General features: G+C 44.6%; 1 protein-coding gene and 1 pseudogene across 2 annotated transcripts in view; both read left to right on the top strand.

Annotated features, from left to right (window-relative positions):
• LOC310802306 (cytochrome P450 3A27-like) overlaps nucleotides 1-18,486 on the top strand; it is a 230,779-nt pseudogene that overhangs the window by 206,971 nt on the left and 5,322 nt on the right. The gene's annotated exons all lie outside the window — the stretch shown is intronic.
• Nucleotides 767-18,399, top strand: LOC310801556 (cytochrome P450 3A27-like; the record flags this gene model as incomplete). Its single annotated transcript, XM_083665626.1, has 5 exons — nucleotides 767-807; nucleotides 17,242-17,341; nucleotides 17,475-17,588; nucleotides 18,041-18,129; nucleotides 18,240-18,399. The coding sequence occupies 5 exons, from the start codon at nucleotides 767-769 to the stop codon at nucleotides 18,397-18,399; spliced, it is 504 nt and encodes a 167-aa protein (XP_083521752.1).

The following is an 18,486-nucleotide window of genomic DNA, read 5'->3' as shown; positions in this document are numbered from 1 at the left end:
TGATGATTTTTTCACCTTTTTCAACATCGTTATAGATGCAAATATTGCTGTTTTGTGCCTGTCCCACACCCAGACTTCTGATCTTCAATAATGAAAATGAAGTGTAAAAAAATGATTTATCTATTTTTTTTAAATGTGACTGAATAAAGTATCAGTAAAATAATCAACACATAATTGGGGTATTTAAGGTCAAACAACTATTTATGTGATTTTATATACAAAATGTAGTTGTCCCACAGTATTGCCATCATTTCCACCACAACACTGTAATGTCCCTTTAAAAGGTTTGTGTGAAAGATGGTTTGGGTAGTTTCTATGGAGATGAACAGTTACATCACAGCACATGTCTGATATGGAGGATATTTTGGATTTCTTCAGCAACTTTTGAAGAAAACTCAAGGTAAATATTGCTTGAAATGAAAATATTTTTATTGTATGTCATTTCCAAACATGACGTAACATCAATTGAGTTTGTAAATAAATCGATTTTTTAACGTACATAGATGTATTTTGCATGCATGAAATGCTAGTTACCAATTCATAGCTAATCTGTGATGCTAGCTTGGATTTTTTTACAAAATACTGTAAGAATGTCATTTCCACCTCCGTCATTTCCAACACATTACCTTCTTGGGTGGAAATGACAAAGGTGAGGTTGAAATTACATTTATGCTTACAAGGTGCATAGATTGTGAGGCTACATATGTGTAATTTATTTATTAAAATGTACAATGTTAATGTTTTATTCAAATGCATATTTGTTGAAATGCATTTTCATCTATTCATCTCTCTGCAGAAAGGTCTCAGGCCTATAGGGACAGAATAAAAGAGGACCCTGTCAAATATGAAGAGCGACTGAAAAGAGACAGGGAGAGATACCTGAGGAAAAAAGAAAGAGGGGTTGACCCAGAAATGACCCAGTCATTTCCACCACCTCATACCTTTTTTAAAAAATAGTTACAAAATTCTAATCACTCATTAAAAACTTCTGCATAGTTTATGGGATAATGTTCCACTTAATGTAATAACACAAGTAGTTATTTCCTGAAATGTATCTAACCAATCCAATATTATATTTCAGGTTGTGGTTGATGTAAGCTTTGTGTTTGGTCCTCATCTCAATTAATTTACCTAATCCACAAATGTATGGTAATTGCAATATAGGTATAAACTGGTAAAACTATGTGTGAAAGTGGTCTTACACTGTTGAGAAATTATGTATATCATACTTTTTTAAAATAATAATCAAATGTTTACATATGATGGAAATTACATTTGTTCAATGCGGGTCGGACAATATGTAAAAAAAACATCAATTTGTCTTGTAATGTTAGTGCGTTCTCTTATGGATCATGAAACTAGACTAGTTATATTAACCTGTTAGACTGTGACAATTAGGTTTGAACATTTTTTTTCCACTCAAGTTCACAAGGCCAAAAGTGCCTGTAGTTGAAGAATCGCCCAAATGTGTTATTTTATATGTATGCACTTTATCTTGCATGTTTACAGACTCCCCCCATTCAATTTCACGCATTTCTATTTGGAGTATAAAAGGCACTAGATCACCTGCGGGTATATAAGCTGTGGCTTGCGCTGCGTTCTTCAGTTGGCAGTTAATACCTGAACCAGTAAAGACTGAGGACCAGACGACTCACTAGTGTGTTTTCCATTTATTCTTAAGCATAAGCATTAATACAGTTTGTCATTAATGTAGGCTTTCTATTTAGTGTACCGTTAGGCATAGTAGCATATGAAGTTTGTAGTCTGTTAGCGGTAATTGCGCTAGCTTGGTATCCTAAACGAGGACGAGTTAGCACTAGCTTGCCGTTTACGATGAGTGGTTGTTGTCAAATGACACTTGACAAAACATGTCGAAGGGAGTCTGGTGTAACGTTTGCCTGACTCCACTGATACAGATGTATGTGTAGGATTTAATGTTAGAGTGTTTAGTAGTTTACATTTTCTTTGTTTTTCTTCGTTTTCTCCTAACGGTTAAGAGAAGGTAGACGGTTAGAGCCAGAGCCCGAACCGCTGATGAGCAGCGCTGTAGTTTACCGTTGCCAAGGCAACCAGGCAGCTCACAGGTTGTACCATATTTCTAAATCATTATTTTGATATAATACTGAAATGTTGATATTATATTGTTATTGTTTTACATTGTAATTTGTATTGTTCCAACTAAGTTCATTGGCAGTTAATACCTGAACCACGAGTATGTTTTCCATTTATCCCCCCCCCCTATACTAACCCTAACCCCAACCCCACCCAGAGACCTCTTCATCCCCGCTACCCCCCTTGTACAAGTTCTCTCCTGCTAATACAAATAAAATGAAATAGCCGACTGCCTATGGCCCCTGGTGTGAGCATTGATTACTTTGTCTTATGATGACTGTTGGATAGATGATTCAATTACTTAAACAAATGTATTGTTGTAAGTCCTTTGGATAAAGGCGTCTGCTAAATGCCATGAATGTAAATGTAAATTACAATGGAGGGCCATGTCCAGAAACGACCCCGAGCCCCTAGCACTGATCTATATACCTATATCTATGTCTGTGTTTTGTCTATTAATTAATAATATGATGATGATTAATCCCAACGACGTATATTTTCCAAGAAACAACATGAGCATATCTGTAATCAAATAAATATCTCCTGCGTCATAATGCTGTTGTCTTGATGACGCTGCTAGCAATGACGTAAATTTATGTAAAAGTCACTTTGGTCACTTGAACCTCCAGTTGTTGTCAAATAGCCTTTGCTGATTGTCATTTGTAATGTGGTACGCTCATTAGTGGAAATAGATTCAATTACATTTCAACACAATGGAGAAAAACTGGTGGGACCCGCCGCAGGTAAGTTTGCCTTGCTCTATTTTAGTTTAAATAAACGGGAATACTTTACATTAAATTGCCCCAATACTTGGGCCAAATGTCCAAGGACGTAGGATGTATCTTTCGAGAGGGGGTGCTGCCTAAATGTTGTGTAAAGGGCTGTGCCATGGCTGCTGGTGGGCCGGTCGATCTGTGGGCTGCGGGGCCGGTGAGCGACACGATGTGTGGGCTTCGCGCAGATCCCCCCTACCTTAATCGCATAAGCACTAGGCCGACAAGCTCCTGTATATTTTCAGCCTACCTCAAGTCCGTGAACTGCCTTCAAGTAAACGCAAAGCTGTAAGAAGCAGGGCTGAAAATTAATCAAATTTAATCAAATCAAGCTCTATCATCCGTGGTGACAACATGTTACTGTACACTTGTTTGTATTCGTATGTTATCGTCCAGTCAAAGTAGCCTACAATTCAAAGCAACATTTCCCCCACAATCAGGACCTAGACCTACTGCAAAGAAATACCCTTAATTGGCTACTCTTTGTTGTTAGATCTCTGGGAAGTAATTCATCCGACTCGGCAGACAGTTTGATCCCAACATCAAGTCAAATCGCGGTAATTTCGGTGAGCGCGCAATTCCAAAAACAGCTGTTTGTCAGTGAAAGAGCAGCGTAACAGCCTAAAAAGTGAAACGGGACGAGCTCAATCGTTGTTACAGAGAGAAATGGGGCTGCAAAATCAACCATTTTAAAGATCAACATTAAAACGAGACAGCTTTATAAATAACCTATAGAGGATGGACTATCGAAGAAAGATGATTGACAGAACAATATCAAAATGGTTAATTTGATGTTTTCAGGTAGGCCCTATCTAAAATATAACCAAACATAGTTGGCACTAATAGGTCTTAATCGACAGGACCTTTCCTTAAGTAAGTCGTAAGTTGACTTTGCAAAGGGCCTACAATTACTTACTGTACAGGCCTACATGATTTGCAATATAAATTGTGTCGGATATGTTGAATAAAAGGTAGATGTAGGCCTTTTTTAAAGGCAAAACTAGAGAGCCCCTTTTGGGAAATTGGGAACGCAACAGCCTATTCTTGAGAACATTGTGAGGTACTGCAATCTCTTTGCGAGGGAAGCCTGTTATCTAACGCAATCATATTTCTTGACGTTTCCCTGTCATTGTGTCTGTCATCTCCATCAGGAAGTTTCAAAGCCCTATGCTACTGTATTTGATAACTACCCACTCACCCCATTCAGGATGGCTAAACATAGACAATATGTAAAGATCACTGGAGACAATTGAATGGTTTTATACTCAGAAAAGACAAATACATTCATAGAGACATTCTCGAGACTGCACCTGTAGTGTGTTCACTGTATGTCCACAGGAGTGTAAAGAGGATCAGGCTGCCCTGATGATGGAGGCAGCAGGACCGGCAGCTTTCGCAGCCTACACCCCACTCCCACAGAGGACATCAAGACGGGCCAGGCACACGAGAGAGAGGGCCAGAGTGGCTAAAGAAAGAAAGGAAGAGAAGGAGGGTTGGAGGAGGGAGATGGAGGAGAGAGCGGAAGAGGTGGAGGGAGCCCAAAACCTTCTGCATAAGGTGAAGGAGCACACCGATGCAGAGAAGGAGAGGCTGAAGGAGGAGAGAGAGAGGGTGGACAAGGACAGAGAAATGGTGGACAAGGACAGAGAAATGGTGGAGAGGAAGAGGAAGATAGTCAACCATCTTAAAGATAATATGGAGAGGAAGAGGAAAGTGTTGGATAGAGACACTGAGAAAGTGAATGAATGCAATGCAATACTCAGTCGCATTCAAAAGACGCAGGAAAATAACAAAAAGGATTTGGAGGAGAGGATTGTCCAGTTGGAAATAAAGGCGAAAGAGGTGGAGGAGGTGGAGAAAGTGACAAAGGAGATGGAGGAGACTTTCCAGAGGGAGATGGAAAAAACAAGAAATGAGATGAAGAGGAGAGAGAAGGAGGTGGAGGAGAGAGAGAGGGTGGTGCAGGAGAGAGAGAAGGAGGTAAAGAAGAGCGAAGAGAGATTAAAGATGAGTGAGAAGGAGACCGAAACAATGGAGGTGATGAAGAGAAGGGTAGAAGAGGTCGACAGAGAGATGGAGAGAATCCTAGAGGAGAAAGAAATGGAGGTGAAACAAGTGAAAGAGAGGATGGAGGTGATGAAATGGGCAGAGGAGGAGAGAGAAAAAGACAGGAATGAGAAGAAGAAAGAAAAGGATATTGAATGGATGAGAAAGGAGTTGGAGGTGATGAAGAGAGTAGAGGAGGTGGAGAGAGAGAAGGAGAAAATCCTGGAGGAGAAAGAATGCGACGTTAAACGTGTGAGAGAAGAGATGGATGTGATGATAAAGAATATGGTGGAAAGGAGGGAGAGGGAAGTGAAAGAGGAGATGAGGATGAAGACAGAGATGGAGAGAGAGAGGGAGAAGATTGAAAAGGAGAAAGAAAAGGTTATTGAATGGATGAGAAAGGAGATGGAGGCGGGTATGAAGAGAGAAGAAGAGATGGAGAGAGAGATGGAGAGAATCCTGGAGGAGAAAGAAAGGGAGGTGAAACAAGTGAAAGAGAGGATGGAGGTGATGAAATGGGCAGAGGAGGAGAGAGAGAGAAACAGGAGTGAGAAGGAGAAAGAAAAGGATTTTGAATGGATGAGAAAGGAGTTGGAGGCGATGAAGAGAGTCGAAGAGATGGAGAGAGAGATGGAGAGAATCCTGGAGGAGAAAGAATGTGACGTTAAACACGTGAGAGAAGAGATGGATGTGATAAAGAATATGTTGGAAAGGAGGGAGAGTGAAGTGGAAGAGGAGATGAGAAAGATTACAGAAGATGTCGTGAAGTGGATGAAGACAGAGATGGAGAGGGAGAAGGAGAAGATTGAGAAGGAGAAAGAAAACGATATTGAATGGATGAGAAAGGAGATGGAGGCGGGTATGAAGACAGTAGAAGAGATGGAGAGAATCCTGGAGGAGAAAGAAATGGAGGTGAAACAAGTGAAAGAGAGGATGGAGGTGATGAAATGGGCAGAGGAGGAGAGAGAGAGAAACAGGAGTGAGAAGGAGAAAGAAAAGGATTTTGAATGGATGAGAAAGGAGTTGGAGGCGATGAAGAGAGTAGAGGAGGCCGAGAAAGAGATGGAGAGAATCCTGGAGGAGAAAGAAATGGAGGTGAAACAAGTGAAAGAGAGGATGGAGGTGATGAAATGGGCAGAGGAGGAGAGACAGAGAAACAGGAATGAACAGGAGAAAGAAAAGGATATTGAATGGGTGAAAAAGGAGTTGGAGGCAATGAAGAGAGTAGAAGTGGTCGAGAAAGAGATGGAGAAAATCCTGAAGGAGAAAGAAGATGACGTTAAACGCATGAGAGAAGAGATGGATGGGATGATAAATAATATGGTGGAAAGGAGGGAGAGGGAAGTGAAAGAGTTGATGACAAAGATTACAGAAGATGTCGTGAAGAGGATGAAGACAGAAATGGAGAGAGAGAAGGAGAAGACTGAAAAGAAAAGAGTAATGGCGGCGAACCTGGAGTTTGCCAGAGAGAGCATGGAGAGGGCTTTCCATAAAGGGAAACAAAATACAGGTATGCCCTCCATTATCTGCTTACAGTGCATTCTAAGCATGATCATTTTGGCTTCTCAAATCACCTCAAAATAATTTAGATTTTATCTATACAAATGATAAGACAATTTTTCTCTTTCAGATATTTCAACACAGAGACAATTCTGGAAATCCACAACTATCCCAAACTTACTACCACAATAACTACCCTGCATACTACCACTATAACTACACTTGCCGTTTCAATTCTCTTTCATTAAAGTCATATTCAAAGGCAAACTGTGTGTCATGTTTGAAATGCTGTATTTTACAAGTTGCATAGCTGTAAACTATGTTGAGTGATGATGAGTTTAGGAAGAAAAGGTATGTAAAAAATGAATACTCCTGCACACACGATTGTTACCTCTGCTTATTTATTGTGTCGACGTTTCGGTTTATGACCTTTATCAAAACATTTTTATCTGTGAGGTCTGTATTCCTAACACCACAAAAAGACAAAGTGGTGGTGTTTGTGTTTTTTACATTTACAAGTTGAGGAAGAAAAAACATGGCACATGTATGCACATGGGTTAGATTAGAAACAATCTGGGTAAACCTTAATTTGAAGAGGTATGCATGAGGTCTGTTATGTTTTTCTCTATATGCCATAATATTGATTACAATGATCAACATATTTGTACCCTGAAAAGAACCCAAACTGAACAAGTTCCCCATTATAAGTACCTGGGCATTTACATAGATGATACACTTTTAAAATACATGTTGAAAAAGTGATCAAGAGTTTGTGAGTTAGACTTGTACTTGTTTTGTAAAGAAATGTCTTGCTTCACCTTTGATAATAGGAGGAAGATTGTCTTGGCAATGCTCCTCCCTGTCCGTGATTATGGTGACACAATTTAAAATCACACGACAGCCTCAATTCTTAAACCACTAGACCCGATTTATCACTCTGCTCTGCAGTTCATTTGTAGGCATGTTTTCTGTACCCACCATTGTCTTTTGTATCAGTCTGTGGGTTGGGATTCTTTGACGTTGAGAAGGGCTTATCATTGGATTTCATCTGTATATGAAGCAGTTCTTTTAAAACTCCCATTTTACCTCACATCATTGCTTTTATGGCGACTTAGTGGCGATCAAACTTGCAGCTTGTTACTATTTAATGTGCTACAAGTGATTACAGAATTGAGAAGAACTTTTTAGCTGCTGTGCTCCTCAGATATGGAATGATCTTCAGGCTAGACTGAGGTTGGAGCACTTGGTCCCTTACACTTGTACCATCATCTGCTTTTTAGTGGACAATATATGCAATAAATACCTTTTTTACACAAACATCTTGAATCAGAATGGGTCAGCCCTAGCCTCTTACACAAACAGGGTCACAGTCAATGGGTACAAAACTGGAGCAAATGTGTGTATACCAAGATACTGTACCTCGACTCCTTTCCATTCCAAAAGAAATGTGTCCCTTTCCCTTCACTCAAATGTTGTGGATGACATGTACATAAAGCTACACACTGGTGCAGGTGTGATGTTATGAGAGCTTTAGCATTTAGCATTTCCTGTGTCCAGGCGTTCTATTCACTTCTAATAGGACAAATGAAGGTACACTTGCCTCATAAGGCTCATTCTTGTTTCATTTGTCCTATTAGCTCCTACTGACCTCACTTTACACAGACACAGAGGAGGAGAGACTCAGACTCATTAGAAGTTTATTACTGGATCAGTTTACAAAACAAAACAAAACTGCATGGAGCGTACAGTACAGCAGAGCTTGGAGTACCAGACATGAACACACACCTCACATGCACACACACATCGGAGCTGTCACAGTGGTATACCTTGGATCACACACAGACACACACACACACACACACACACACACACACACACACACACTCACTCTCTCTCAGGGCTGCATGCGGATAGCTCCATCCAGTTTGATGACCTCTCCATTGATCATGGGGTTCTCAGCCAGTGATGTCACCAGGTGGGCAAACTCTGCAGGGTCTCCCAGGCGCGAGGGGAAGAGCACTTGGCGGGCCAGGAATGAACGCACCTTCTCAGGTTAACCCGCCAGGAGAGGAGTGGAGAACAGAACCTAAGGAGAGGGAGAGAGAGGTTGTCTGATATGGAGAGGAAGGGGGGGGGGAGGAGTGTGTGAAAGAGTGCGTATGTATGTGTGTGTGTTTACTGACTGGGTGCGATGGTGACCACACAGATGTCCATGGGTGCCAGGTCTCGGGCGATGGGTAGAGTGATCCCAACAATACCCCCCTTAGAGGCTGAATACGCAGCCTGACCCACCTACAGAGAGAGAGAGAGTGAGAGTGAAGGAAGGGGCTGTTGAGACAGTGTTTGTGTGTGTGTGTGTGTGTGTGTGTGTGTGTGCGTGTGTGTGTGTGTGTGTGTGTGTGTGTGTGTGTGTGTGTGTGTGTGTGTGTGTGCGTGCGTGCATGGTGCAATGGAGGACTTGGCGATCTGTTGGTTCTTGTGTGTGATTGGCTGACGGTACTGCAGCATGTTGACCTCTTCCTCACTGCAGGGTCTACTACAGTTGGAGCAGTCAGAGAGCACAGCCTGGGCCCCTGCAACCAAACATACACCCTGAAATATGGTTTGGACAAAGGATCCCAATGTCAAGATAATATTGCTGTAGGGAAGCTACTCTATGACACAATACCATGTGGAAATGTCAATGATTTTCTAAAGATGATATGGATAGTGGATAGTGGATAGTGGATAGTGGATAGGGTCGCAGACTTCAGGCAGACCTAATACGAAACATTAGTACTTTATTTGGACATTATATGATACCTTTGAAGCCCTGAAATAGTGGGAGTATGTTTACCAATGTTTTTTTAAAAACCCATTGAATTAAAGTTGAGAATCTCTACTTTGACCCCATAATATTTGTTTGATTTCAAATCCAAGTGTAGAGCTAAAAGAACAGAAAATGCTTCCTCTTTCCAATACTTATGAAGAGCACTGTATTCATGTTAATCAGTTGCTTCATTACTGTAATATGTGATGTGTTTTGAACTAGTATTTTGAAATACTGTTTTTAGGAGCCAATGATATAAAACAAGTGCATACATGTAAAGAACATAACACATTTTTAGAGGAGTTCAAATATGTAAAATTCAGTATTACTCGAAAGAAAATATTTGCCCAAAAATATTTGCCCCATAGTCCTTCTTGATTCAATGGGTCTGCAAACTATTAAAACCCGATAGGGATCAAACAGGCAGCAACTATTAGCAGGATGTTAAGATAAAGGCCGACAATAACATCACTGAGTGTTGCCCTCTGCGCAGGGATCCCCTTTCAATCATTCACTAGCCATGGCTTCAACTTCACCTCTCACATACTCTTTCATGATCTGAAACACAGGTGTCATGATGGGATAAAATAATCACTTCAGCAGACGTGTCCGGGGTTACTCAGAAGAAGCGATTGAACCTGTAAAGATGGGTTACCTTCCGTACTTCTCCACCGAGACATGGACTCTCCTTGCCTTACTCATCACTCTGATCGTAGTGTAAGAAGTTTTAATAAAAAATATTATTTGTTAGTTAGTTAGTTGTAATAATACATACAAATGATAGTATTGATAATTACAGTTATCTAACAGTTTCAATGATACCTATGACTTGATCGTTTTGCTTTTGTTTCAAGTCAGATTGTTGATTTATATTTGTTCTGACCAGGTATGGATACTGGCCATATGGAATATTAAAAAAAACTAGGCATTCCTTGTCTCAAACCCATCCCTTTCCTCGGGACGATGATGGGATATAAGAAGGTTTGTAGAGATTAAGCCCATAAACAACAACATTGTAGACTCATCCATGATGTGTGTTGTTGTGGTGAAAGCCATGGGAGCTGAATATGAATTGTTTTACCCAGAAAAATGGGCAATAAAGCTTTTGAACGAAAACGAAAAGAGAGGAGTGGGAGCCGGTCTGTAGTGGAAAAGGGCCATCATAAACTAAGCCACAATTCAGGTTTATGACAAGCATTTATGAACTGGCTATTTCTTTGTTTTGTTTTTTGTTCCCAGGGTGGTTTCACCAATTTTGACACAGAGAGCTTCCAGAAATATGGGAAACTGTGGGGCTGAGTCTGCTAAACTGATCCTGGTTATTGTTAACTATGATGGATATATGTATCTCTCAGTGTCTACAGTATACACTCTTAAACCAGGCGGACACCGTGCGATTTTCACAAACACAGACGATCCAACCGACGAAATGGTCTCGTACACCAAGACAAATGATCTGTCTTGATGCAATGTACACTGCCCAAGCAACAATTTCATGCTTCCACATTAATAATTTGAATCTGTTATTGAGCGATTTAAGTTTTAAGCTTTTAAGTATTCTGTAGTATGGTCCCTGTGGGGGGACATGCAGCGTTCGGCCTGTAGAGGGAGCTACAGGACCGTGGCCAGGGTGACGTCGGCGAGGCTCCGTTGCACACCTGTTGCAAATGAAGCCTCGTTGACTAGATGGTTTAAGATGTGTGTGCCTCGGCGTTCGAGGGAGAAGGAGGGCGACTGGAAAGTCGCCGAGTGGCGTGTTACGAACATTGAAATTATTACGAACATTGGAATTATTACTAACATTTTATGAAAATAAACGGGATACTCCCAGAAAACAGTACCTCGACTCCGCCTCTGTGTCACAGACTTGTTACAGTGGCGCCCAACGTGGGGCACAGCGAAGGCGGAGAAAAAAAGGGAATGGAGGCGTTAAGCGCGGCTATCGGAAGGATGGCCCTTATACTGGAGCAGCAGGCCCACCTCCAGCAGGAGCACCAGACCGCGGTGAGGGAGATGGTGACGGCAAGGGCTGAGGACCGTACCCTCCTCCTGGAGCTCGTCAGGGCCCTGATGATGGAGGAGGGGAGCCGGCCCTTTGCCTACGCCCAGCAGCTGCGGGACAGCGCACGGCGGTGGCTGGACCCAGGGAACAGCTCGTCGGAGGAGGTCGGGGACCGGGTGGTGTTGGAGCAATTCCCCACGGGGCTCCCGGCCCGGACCGCCGCCTGGGTCCAGTACCACCGGCCCCAGGATCTCGCGGCCGCCGTTACCTTGGTGGAGGACCATCTCTCCTTCCCGCCGCAGGAGCCCCGATGACCAACGCCCGGTCCGGCGCCCGGAAGGAGCCATGGTGACGGAGGAGGAGAGACCGGCGCCCGCCCCGAGGACGAGATGGCAGGGGCAGGCATGTCGAGAACCAGCCCTGGCCCCACAGGAAGCACCCCGAGCGACAGGGGGGGTGTGTTGGCGATGCGGACGGCCGGGCCATGTACAGGCGGAGTGCCCAGTGAGGGAGGTGGGGCAGGTCGTCCGCATCGGCGACATACCGGGCCCTCCCCCCGGACCAGGAGCGGCGTATCGTGTTCCGGTAAGGATACAACATGATATGCACCAGGCCTTCTTGGATTCGGGCTGCATGCAGTCCATGATCCAGGAGCGCCTGGTTCGACCGGGGGCATTGTTAAAGGCATCGAGGGTGTTGGTGAAGTGTGTGCATGGGGACATTCACGAATATCCCGTGGTCACGATCAAGATTCATTTTGAAGGGAAAAAGCACAGTGTACAGGCGGCGGTTAGCCCGCGCCTCACGCATCCCCTTATTCTGGGTGTAGATTGGGAGGGGTTTCCTCAAGCGGTAAGCAGGGCTACCGGGGTGCGTGCACGACAGAGAGGGAGGTGTGAGGCGGGTAATGTGTTCTGTGCTGAGGCGGCGCCTCGCGACACTGCCGAGGAGCCGGAGCCGGCGGGGGGGTCTCAACCCGAGATTCCCCCGCCGAACTATCCGTTGCTAGGTGACTTCCCCCTCGAGCAGTCTCGTGACGAGACCCTACGATCGGCCTATGACCAAGTGATAGCGATTGATGGTACTTTGGTACGGCCAGACGCAGTACACGCCCACCCCTATTTCGCGATTATCAGCGACAGGTTGTACCGAGTAAGTCGTGACTCACATAGCCAGGAGGAAGTAACCCAGTTGTTGGTTCCCCGTAGCCACTGGGAAATGGTCTTCCAGGCGGCTCATTTCAACCCCATGGCGGGCCATTTAGGTTATGATAAGACACTAAACCGTATAATGGCTCGATTTTATTGGCCGGGAATTCGGGCAGAGGTGCGTAGGTGGTGCGCGAATGTCAGTTGGTAAATCCCATTCCACGGGCCCCCTTGCGGCCCTTACCATTGGTCGAGAACCCATTCGACCGCATTGCGATGGATATTATCGGGCCATTTGATCGGTGTACACAGGGATATCGATTTGTGTTGGTCTTGATAGATTACGCAACCCAATACCCCGAGGCAATACCGCTGCGCAATATCTCTGCCAGGAGTGTAGCGCAGGCATTGTTTCAAGTAATCTCCCACGTGGGAATCCCGAAAGAGATTCTCACCGATCAGGGCACTAATTTTATGTCACGCACCCTCAAGGAACTGTATGGCTTGTTGAACATCAAGGCGATTCGAACCAGTGTTTACCACCCGGCCACTGATGGCCTTTGTGAGCGGTTCAATCGGACCTTGAAGTCAATGATCCGGAAGTTCGTACACGAAGACAGTCGGAATTGGCATAAATGGCTAGATTCCCTGTTGTTTGCGGTACGGGAAGTCCCCCAAGCTTCCACCGGGTTTTCCCCGTTTGAATTACTCTACGGGCGTAAGCCTCGGGGTGTCCTAAACCTTCTTAAAGAAAATTGGGAGGAAGGGTCTAGCGACAGTAAAAATGAGATTCAATACGTCCTGGACTTGCGCACAAAGCTCCACGCCCTAGGGGTTATCTCACGCGAGCATTTGCTGCAAGCCCAGGAGCGTCAAAAGTGACTGTACGACAGGGGAACTAACCTGCGAGAATTTACACCGGGAGATAAGGTGCTCGTACTGTTACCCACCTCCAGCACGAAATTACTAGCGAAGTGGCAAGGGCCGTTTGTGGTCACACGTCGCATGGGGGACGTGGATTACGAGGTAGTACGCTCGGACCAGGGGGATAGCTTGCAGGTGTATCACGTAAATCTCCTAAAAAAATGGAACGACGTGGTCACTGTTGCTCTGGCTACAATAATTCCAGAGAGAGATGAGTTCGGTCCGGAAGTCCCAAAATCAAAAGTTAGCACTCCGGTCGGTATTGATAACCATCTCTCTGCTAGCCAGGCCACGGACGTTGCAGATTTGCAAGCTAAGTTCGCGGACGTGTTCTCTCCCCTGCCCGGTCGGACTACGCTTATCGACCACCACATAGAAACGCAGCCGGGTTTAACGGTACGCACGCGTCCCTATAGGTTGCCGGTACACAAACGAGACATTGTGTGCAGGGAATTGGAAGCCATGCTGGAGCTGGGTGTGGTCGAGGAGTCCCGCAGTGACTGGTGTAGACCCATCGTGCTTGTCAACAAGCCGGATGGGGCTATACGGTTCTGTGTGGATTATAGACGGGTTAATGCGGTCTCCAAGTTCGATGCCTACGCGATGCCCCGGGTTGACGAGCTCTTGGACCGGCTTGGCATGGCCAAGTATTTCACGACGTTGGATTTCACGAAGGGATACTGGCAGATTCCACTCTCGCTGGTATCCCGGGAGAAAACTGCATTCTCCACTCCGCTCGGGCTATTCCAGTTCACGGTGCTCCCTTTCGGGTTGTTCGGAGCCCCAGCCACTTTTCAGCGCCTCATGGACCCTGAGGTCCCTGAGGCAGGCGGGGCTGACGGCCAACCCGAAGAAGTGCGTGATCGGGCGGAGGGAGATCCGGTATCTGGGGTACCACTTGGGTCGGGGGGAGGTGCGGCCACAGATTGAAAAGACTGCGGCCATCGCAGCCACTCCGCGGCCCAAGACAAAGAAGGAGGTGAGGGCCTTCCTGGGGCTGGCTGGCTATTACCGGCAGTTCGTGCCGGGGTTTTCAGAGCTGGCCAGTCCCTTGACGGACCTCACCCGGAAGGGTGCCCCGGATCCGGTCCAATGGTCGGGCCAGTGCCAGGGGTCATTCGAGGCCCTTAAGGGAGCTCTTTGTGGAGAAACGGTCCTGTATGCGCCTGATTTTAACCTCCCTTTCTCCCTACAGACGGACGCGTCGGATAGAGGCCTGGGAGCAGTGCTGACCCAGCGGGTGGAGGGGGCTGACCGGCCGGTGCTGTACCTGAGCCGCAAACTATCGGAGAGGGAGGGCCGGTACAGCACGGTGGAGAAGGAGTGCCTGGCCATCAAGTGGGCGGTCGGCGCCCTCCGCTACTATCTGCTGGGTCGCGCTTTCACCCTCTACTCCGACCATGCTCCCCTCCAGTGGCTCCACCGGTGGTATCTCGCGTTGCAGCCCTTCAACTTTTCGGTCGTGCACAGACCGGGGGCGCAGATGGTCGTGGCAGACTTCCTCTCCCGTGCAGGGGGGGGGGGGAGTAGGTTGTCAGCCGTCGTGTCCCCGGCCTGTGTCGGGTGGTGGGGGTATGTGGGGGGACATGCAGCGTTCGGCCTGTCGAGGGAGCTACAGGACCGTGGCCAGGGTGACGTCGGCGAGGCTCCGTTGCACACCTGTTGCAAATGAAGCCTCGTTGACTAGATGGTTTAAGATGTGTGTGCCTCGGCATTCGAGGGAGAAGGAGGGCGACTGGAAAGTCGCTGAGTGGCGTGTTACGAACATTGAAATTATTACGAACATTGGAATTATTACTAACATTTTATGAAAATAAACGGGATACTCCCAGAAAACAGTACCTCGACTCCGCCTCTGTGTCACGGACTTGTTACAGTCCCAAACACAACTTGTGCGTTGCCAATGTTTGACAACATCCTGGATTCTCATTGGTTGAGGCTCCTATATTGCCTCTGAGCACGTCTCAAACTGCATGAATAAAGAGGAGCCACGACACGTCAGAATTCAAATCGGAAGTGATTGTGTCTTCCCTCCATGTCATTGAAAGGGCAAAAATGTAATTAAAAAAATAAAGAAAAAAAGGGTTCTAAAAGGATTCTTTGGTTGAATAACTCTTATGGGTTCCATTTGCAGTGCCCTGCGTAAGTAATGGGACAAGCATTTTTTCTTCTTTTGCATTATGCAAATGTCCAAATTAAGCACTCATGTTTAGTATTTGGTCCCCAATCCTTTGTATGCAAAAGTGCAAAAGTCTGTGACCCATTGACCCAACCAGACGCTGGGTATCTTCTCTGGTAATGCTCTGCCAGACCTATATTGTAGCGATTGTTGTTTGTTTTTTTAGGATGTTTTGTCCTCCTCTTCAGCAAATTAAATGCATGTTCTATAGGATTCTATAGGATTCACTTTTTGGCCCTGAATAATTTCCTAGTTGCTATGGCAGTATGTTTTGGGTCATTGTCCTGCTGTATGGTGAAATGCCGTCCAATGAGTTTGGAGCAATTAACTTGTACTTGGACTGACAAGATGTTTCTGAACACTTCCGAATTCATCCTCATCAAAGGAGACGTGAGCCAGTTCCAGTGGAAGCCATACATGCCCAAGGCATAACACCCCCTCCCCCATATTTCACAGATGATGTGGTATGCTGTGAATATTGGGCAGTTCCTTTTTTTCTCCACACTTTCTCCGGTACATGTTTTTCCTGAACTCTGCAGGCTCTTTTAGGTACTTTTTAGCAAACCGTAACCTGGCCAGCCTGTTTTTGTGGCTGAGTAGTGGTTTGCACCTTGCAGTGTAGCCTCTGTAGTTCTGCTGGTGAAGTCTTCTGGGGATGGTAGTCTCTGACTCATTGACGCCTACCTCCTGGAGAGTGTTCCTAATCTATGGGGCAGTTGTTGTTGTTTTTTTGTTTTTTTATTATGGTGAGCATTCTTTGGTTATCCACTGGAAGTCTTCCTTGCCATTTGCGATTTCTTAGCTCACCAGTGCTTTCTTTCCTTTTAATGAAGTTCCAAACTGTTGATGTTGGTAGGTTTAAGGTTTTAATGTTTCATTTTTTTCTGATATTTCAGCATCATAATGGCTTCCCTGACTTTCAATAACATCTCTTTGGTCCTCATGTTGACAAGACACCAATAGCAGACTGCACAAATTATGTGACGGAACACACCTGACGAACACACCTGTCAAGCCAATTGTCCTATCACTTTTGTGTAGCCTGAAATAGGGGGATTATGCATAAAAGTGTTGTAATTTCTGAATGATAAACCAATATGTACACAAATAACATCAAATAAAAGATGAGAATCTCTACGTTCTCATTTCAACTCCAAAAAGAAGAAAAAATGCTTCACTGTCCCATTACTTTCGCACGGTACTGTATAACCTTCTGTGGAAAAGGGTTCTACATGGAACCCAAAAGGTTTCTTCAAAGGGAGAGTGGAAGAAGAACCCTTTTTGGTTCTAGGTAGCACTTTTTTTCTAAGAGTGCAGGATCTGTGATGGGTCTGTCTGTCTCTATCTACGGTATATTCGCTTGAATGCCACAGCCTATTTGAGTATTGTTGCTGACCATGTGCATCCCTTCATGGCCACAATTGACCCATCTTCTAATGGCTACTTCCAGTATGATAATGTCAGCATGATAATGTCACAAAGCAAAAGTTGTCTTAAACTGGTTTCATGAACATGACAATGAGTTCAGTGTTCTTCAGTGGCCTTCCCAGGATCTGAATCCAATAGAACACCTTTGGGATGTGGTAGAACGGGAGATTCACATCTTGAAAGTGAACCTGAAAAATCTGCAGGAATTGAGTGATGCAATCATGTCATCATGGACCAGAATCTCAAAGGAATATTTCCAACATCTTGTGGAATCAATGCCACGAAGAATTGAGGCTATCTTTGTTTTTGCTGGTCTGTAGGATCTATGATGGCCGTCAGCCCATCCTGTGTATCATGGACACAGCCATGATCAAAACCATCCTCATCAAGGAATGCAACTCCCTTTTCACTAACAGGAGGGTAATACGCTAAATTGAAGTTGTTGTATGGGGAAAAAAACATAAGGGCTCCATAAATAGATAAAATCATTGTTATTATAGCATTATTAATAGTAGGTTAATCTTGCAGTTTATAATTATTATTATTTTTCTAGAATATCTATCTCAACGGGCCTCTGTATGACGCCGTGTTTATCGCTGAGGATGATGCATGGAGACGGATCCGCAGTGTCCTGTCTCCCTCCTTCACCAGTGGGCGGATCAAAGAGGTACAGTCCCATCTCTCCTCTCCTTCTTTCATTCATTCCTTTATACAACACAAATAAATGAATGACTGACAACTCTGACGCGCGCGCGCGCGCGTGTGTGTGTGTGTGATTTGTACTATGTGTATAGTGTGTATTCATTGTTGTTTGTTGTTGTGTGAAGCAGCAACTTTAATTAATTAATCCAAGACAAATTTTCATCCTGGACAATAAAGTATATTTGATCTTATCTTCGATAAGTTCAGTGGTCAGATGACAGAGTACAGAATAATAGTTCATCTTTGGAGTCACTTATTTTTTGACTATATACATAATGTATCCTGTATGGATGTATATTCTCAGGCTATATAAACATTAAAATAATTCCTGTTTCAAACATAATATTAATATATGTTTTGCACATATTAATCCACGTATCAATCATGATATTTTTCCATGTATCCTTCCCAACTCAGATGCTCAGGATCATGAAGCAGCACTCTGGTAACTTGGTCAGCAATCTGAAGAAGACGGCTGATAACGATGAGCCCATTGAACTAAAGGAGTGAGTATTTATCTCCGAGACGATAAGGTGAATTTGTAATTTCAGTGAACTCCCCCTTTAATTTTGTGGTTGTGATTCTGGTGGTCAGAGATTGTGTGGTTGTGTTCAAGGTTCTTTGGACCATACAGTATGGATGTGGTCGTCAGTACTTCATTCAGTGTCGACATCGACTCCCTCCAAAACCCCTTTGTGACAAACATCAAGAAAATGCTCAAGTTTGACATCTTCAGCCCACTGTTCCTCACAGTCGGTACAACTGCCCCCATATAGCTTTCAGTCATTTTGTGCTTAATAAATGAAGCTATCGATTTTATTGATTAGACTGACATAAACCACACTGCCAATGGTTTGCGCTCT

The sequence above is a fragment of the Argentina silus genome (assembly GCF_951799395.1).
Source record: "Argentina silus genome assembly, chromosome: 3".
In the NCBI taxonomy this organism is placed as follows: domain Eukaryota; kingdom Metazoa; phylum Chordata; class Actinopteri; order Argentiniformes; family Argentinidae; genus Argentina; species Argentina silus.
The sequence above is the reverse complement of the archived record's forward strand: the minus strand, read 5'-3'. Positions and strand labels throughout refer to the sequence as shown.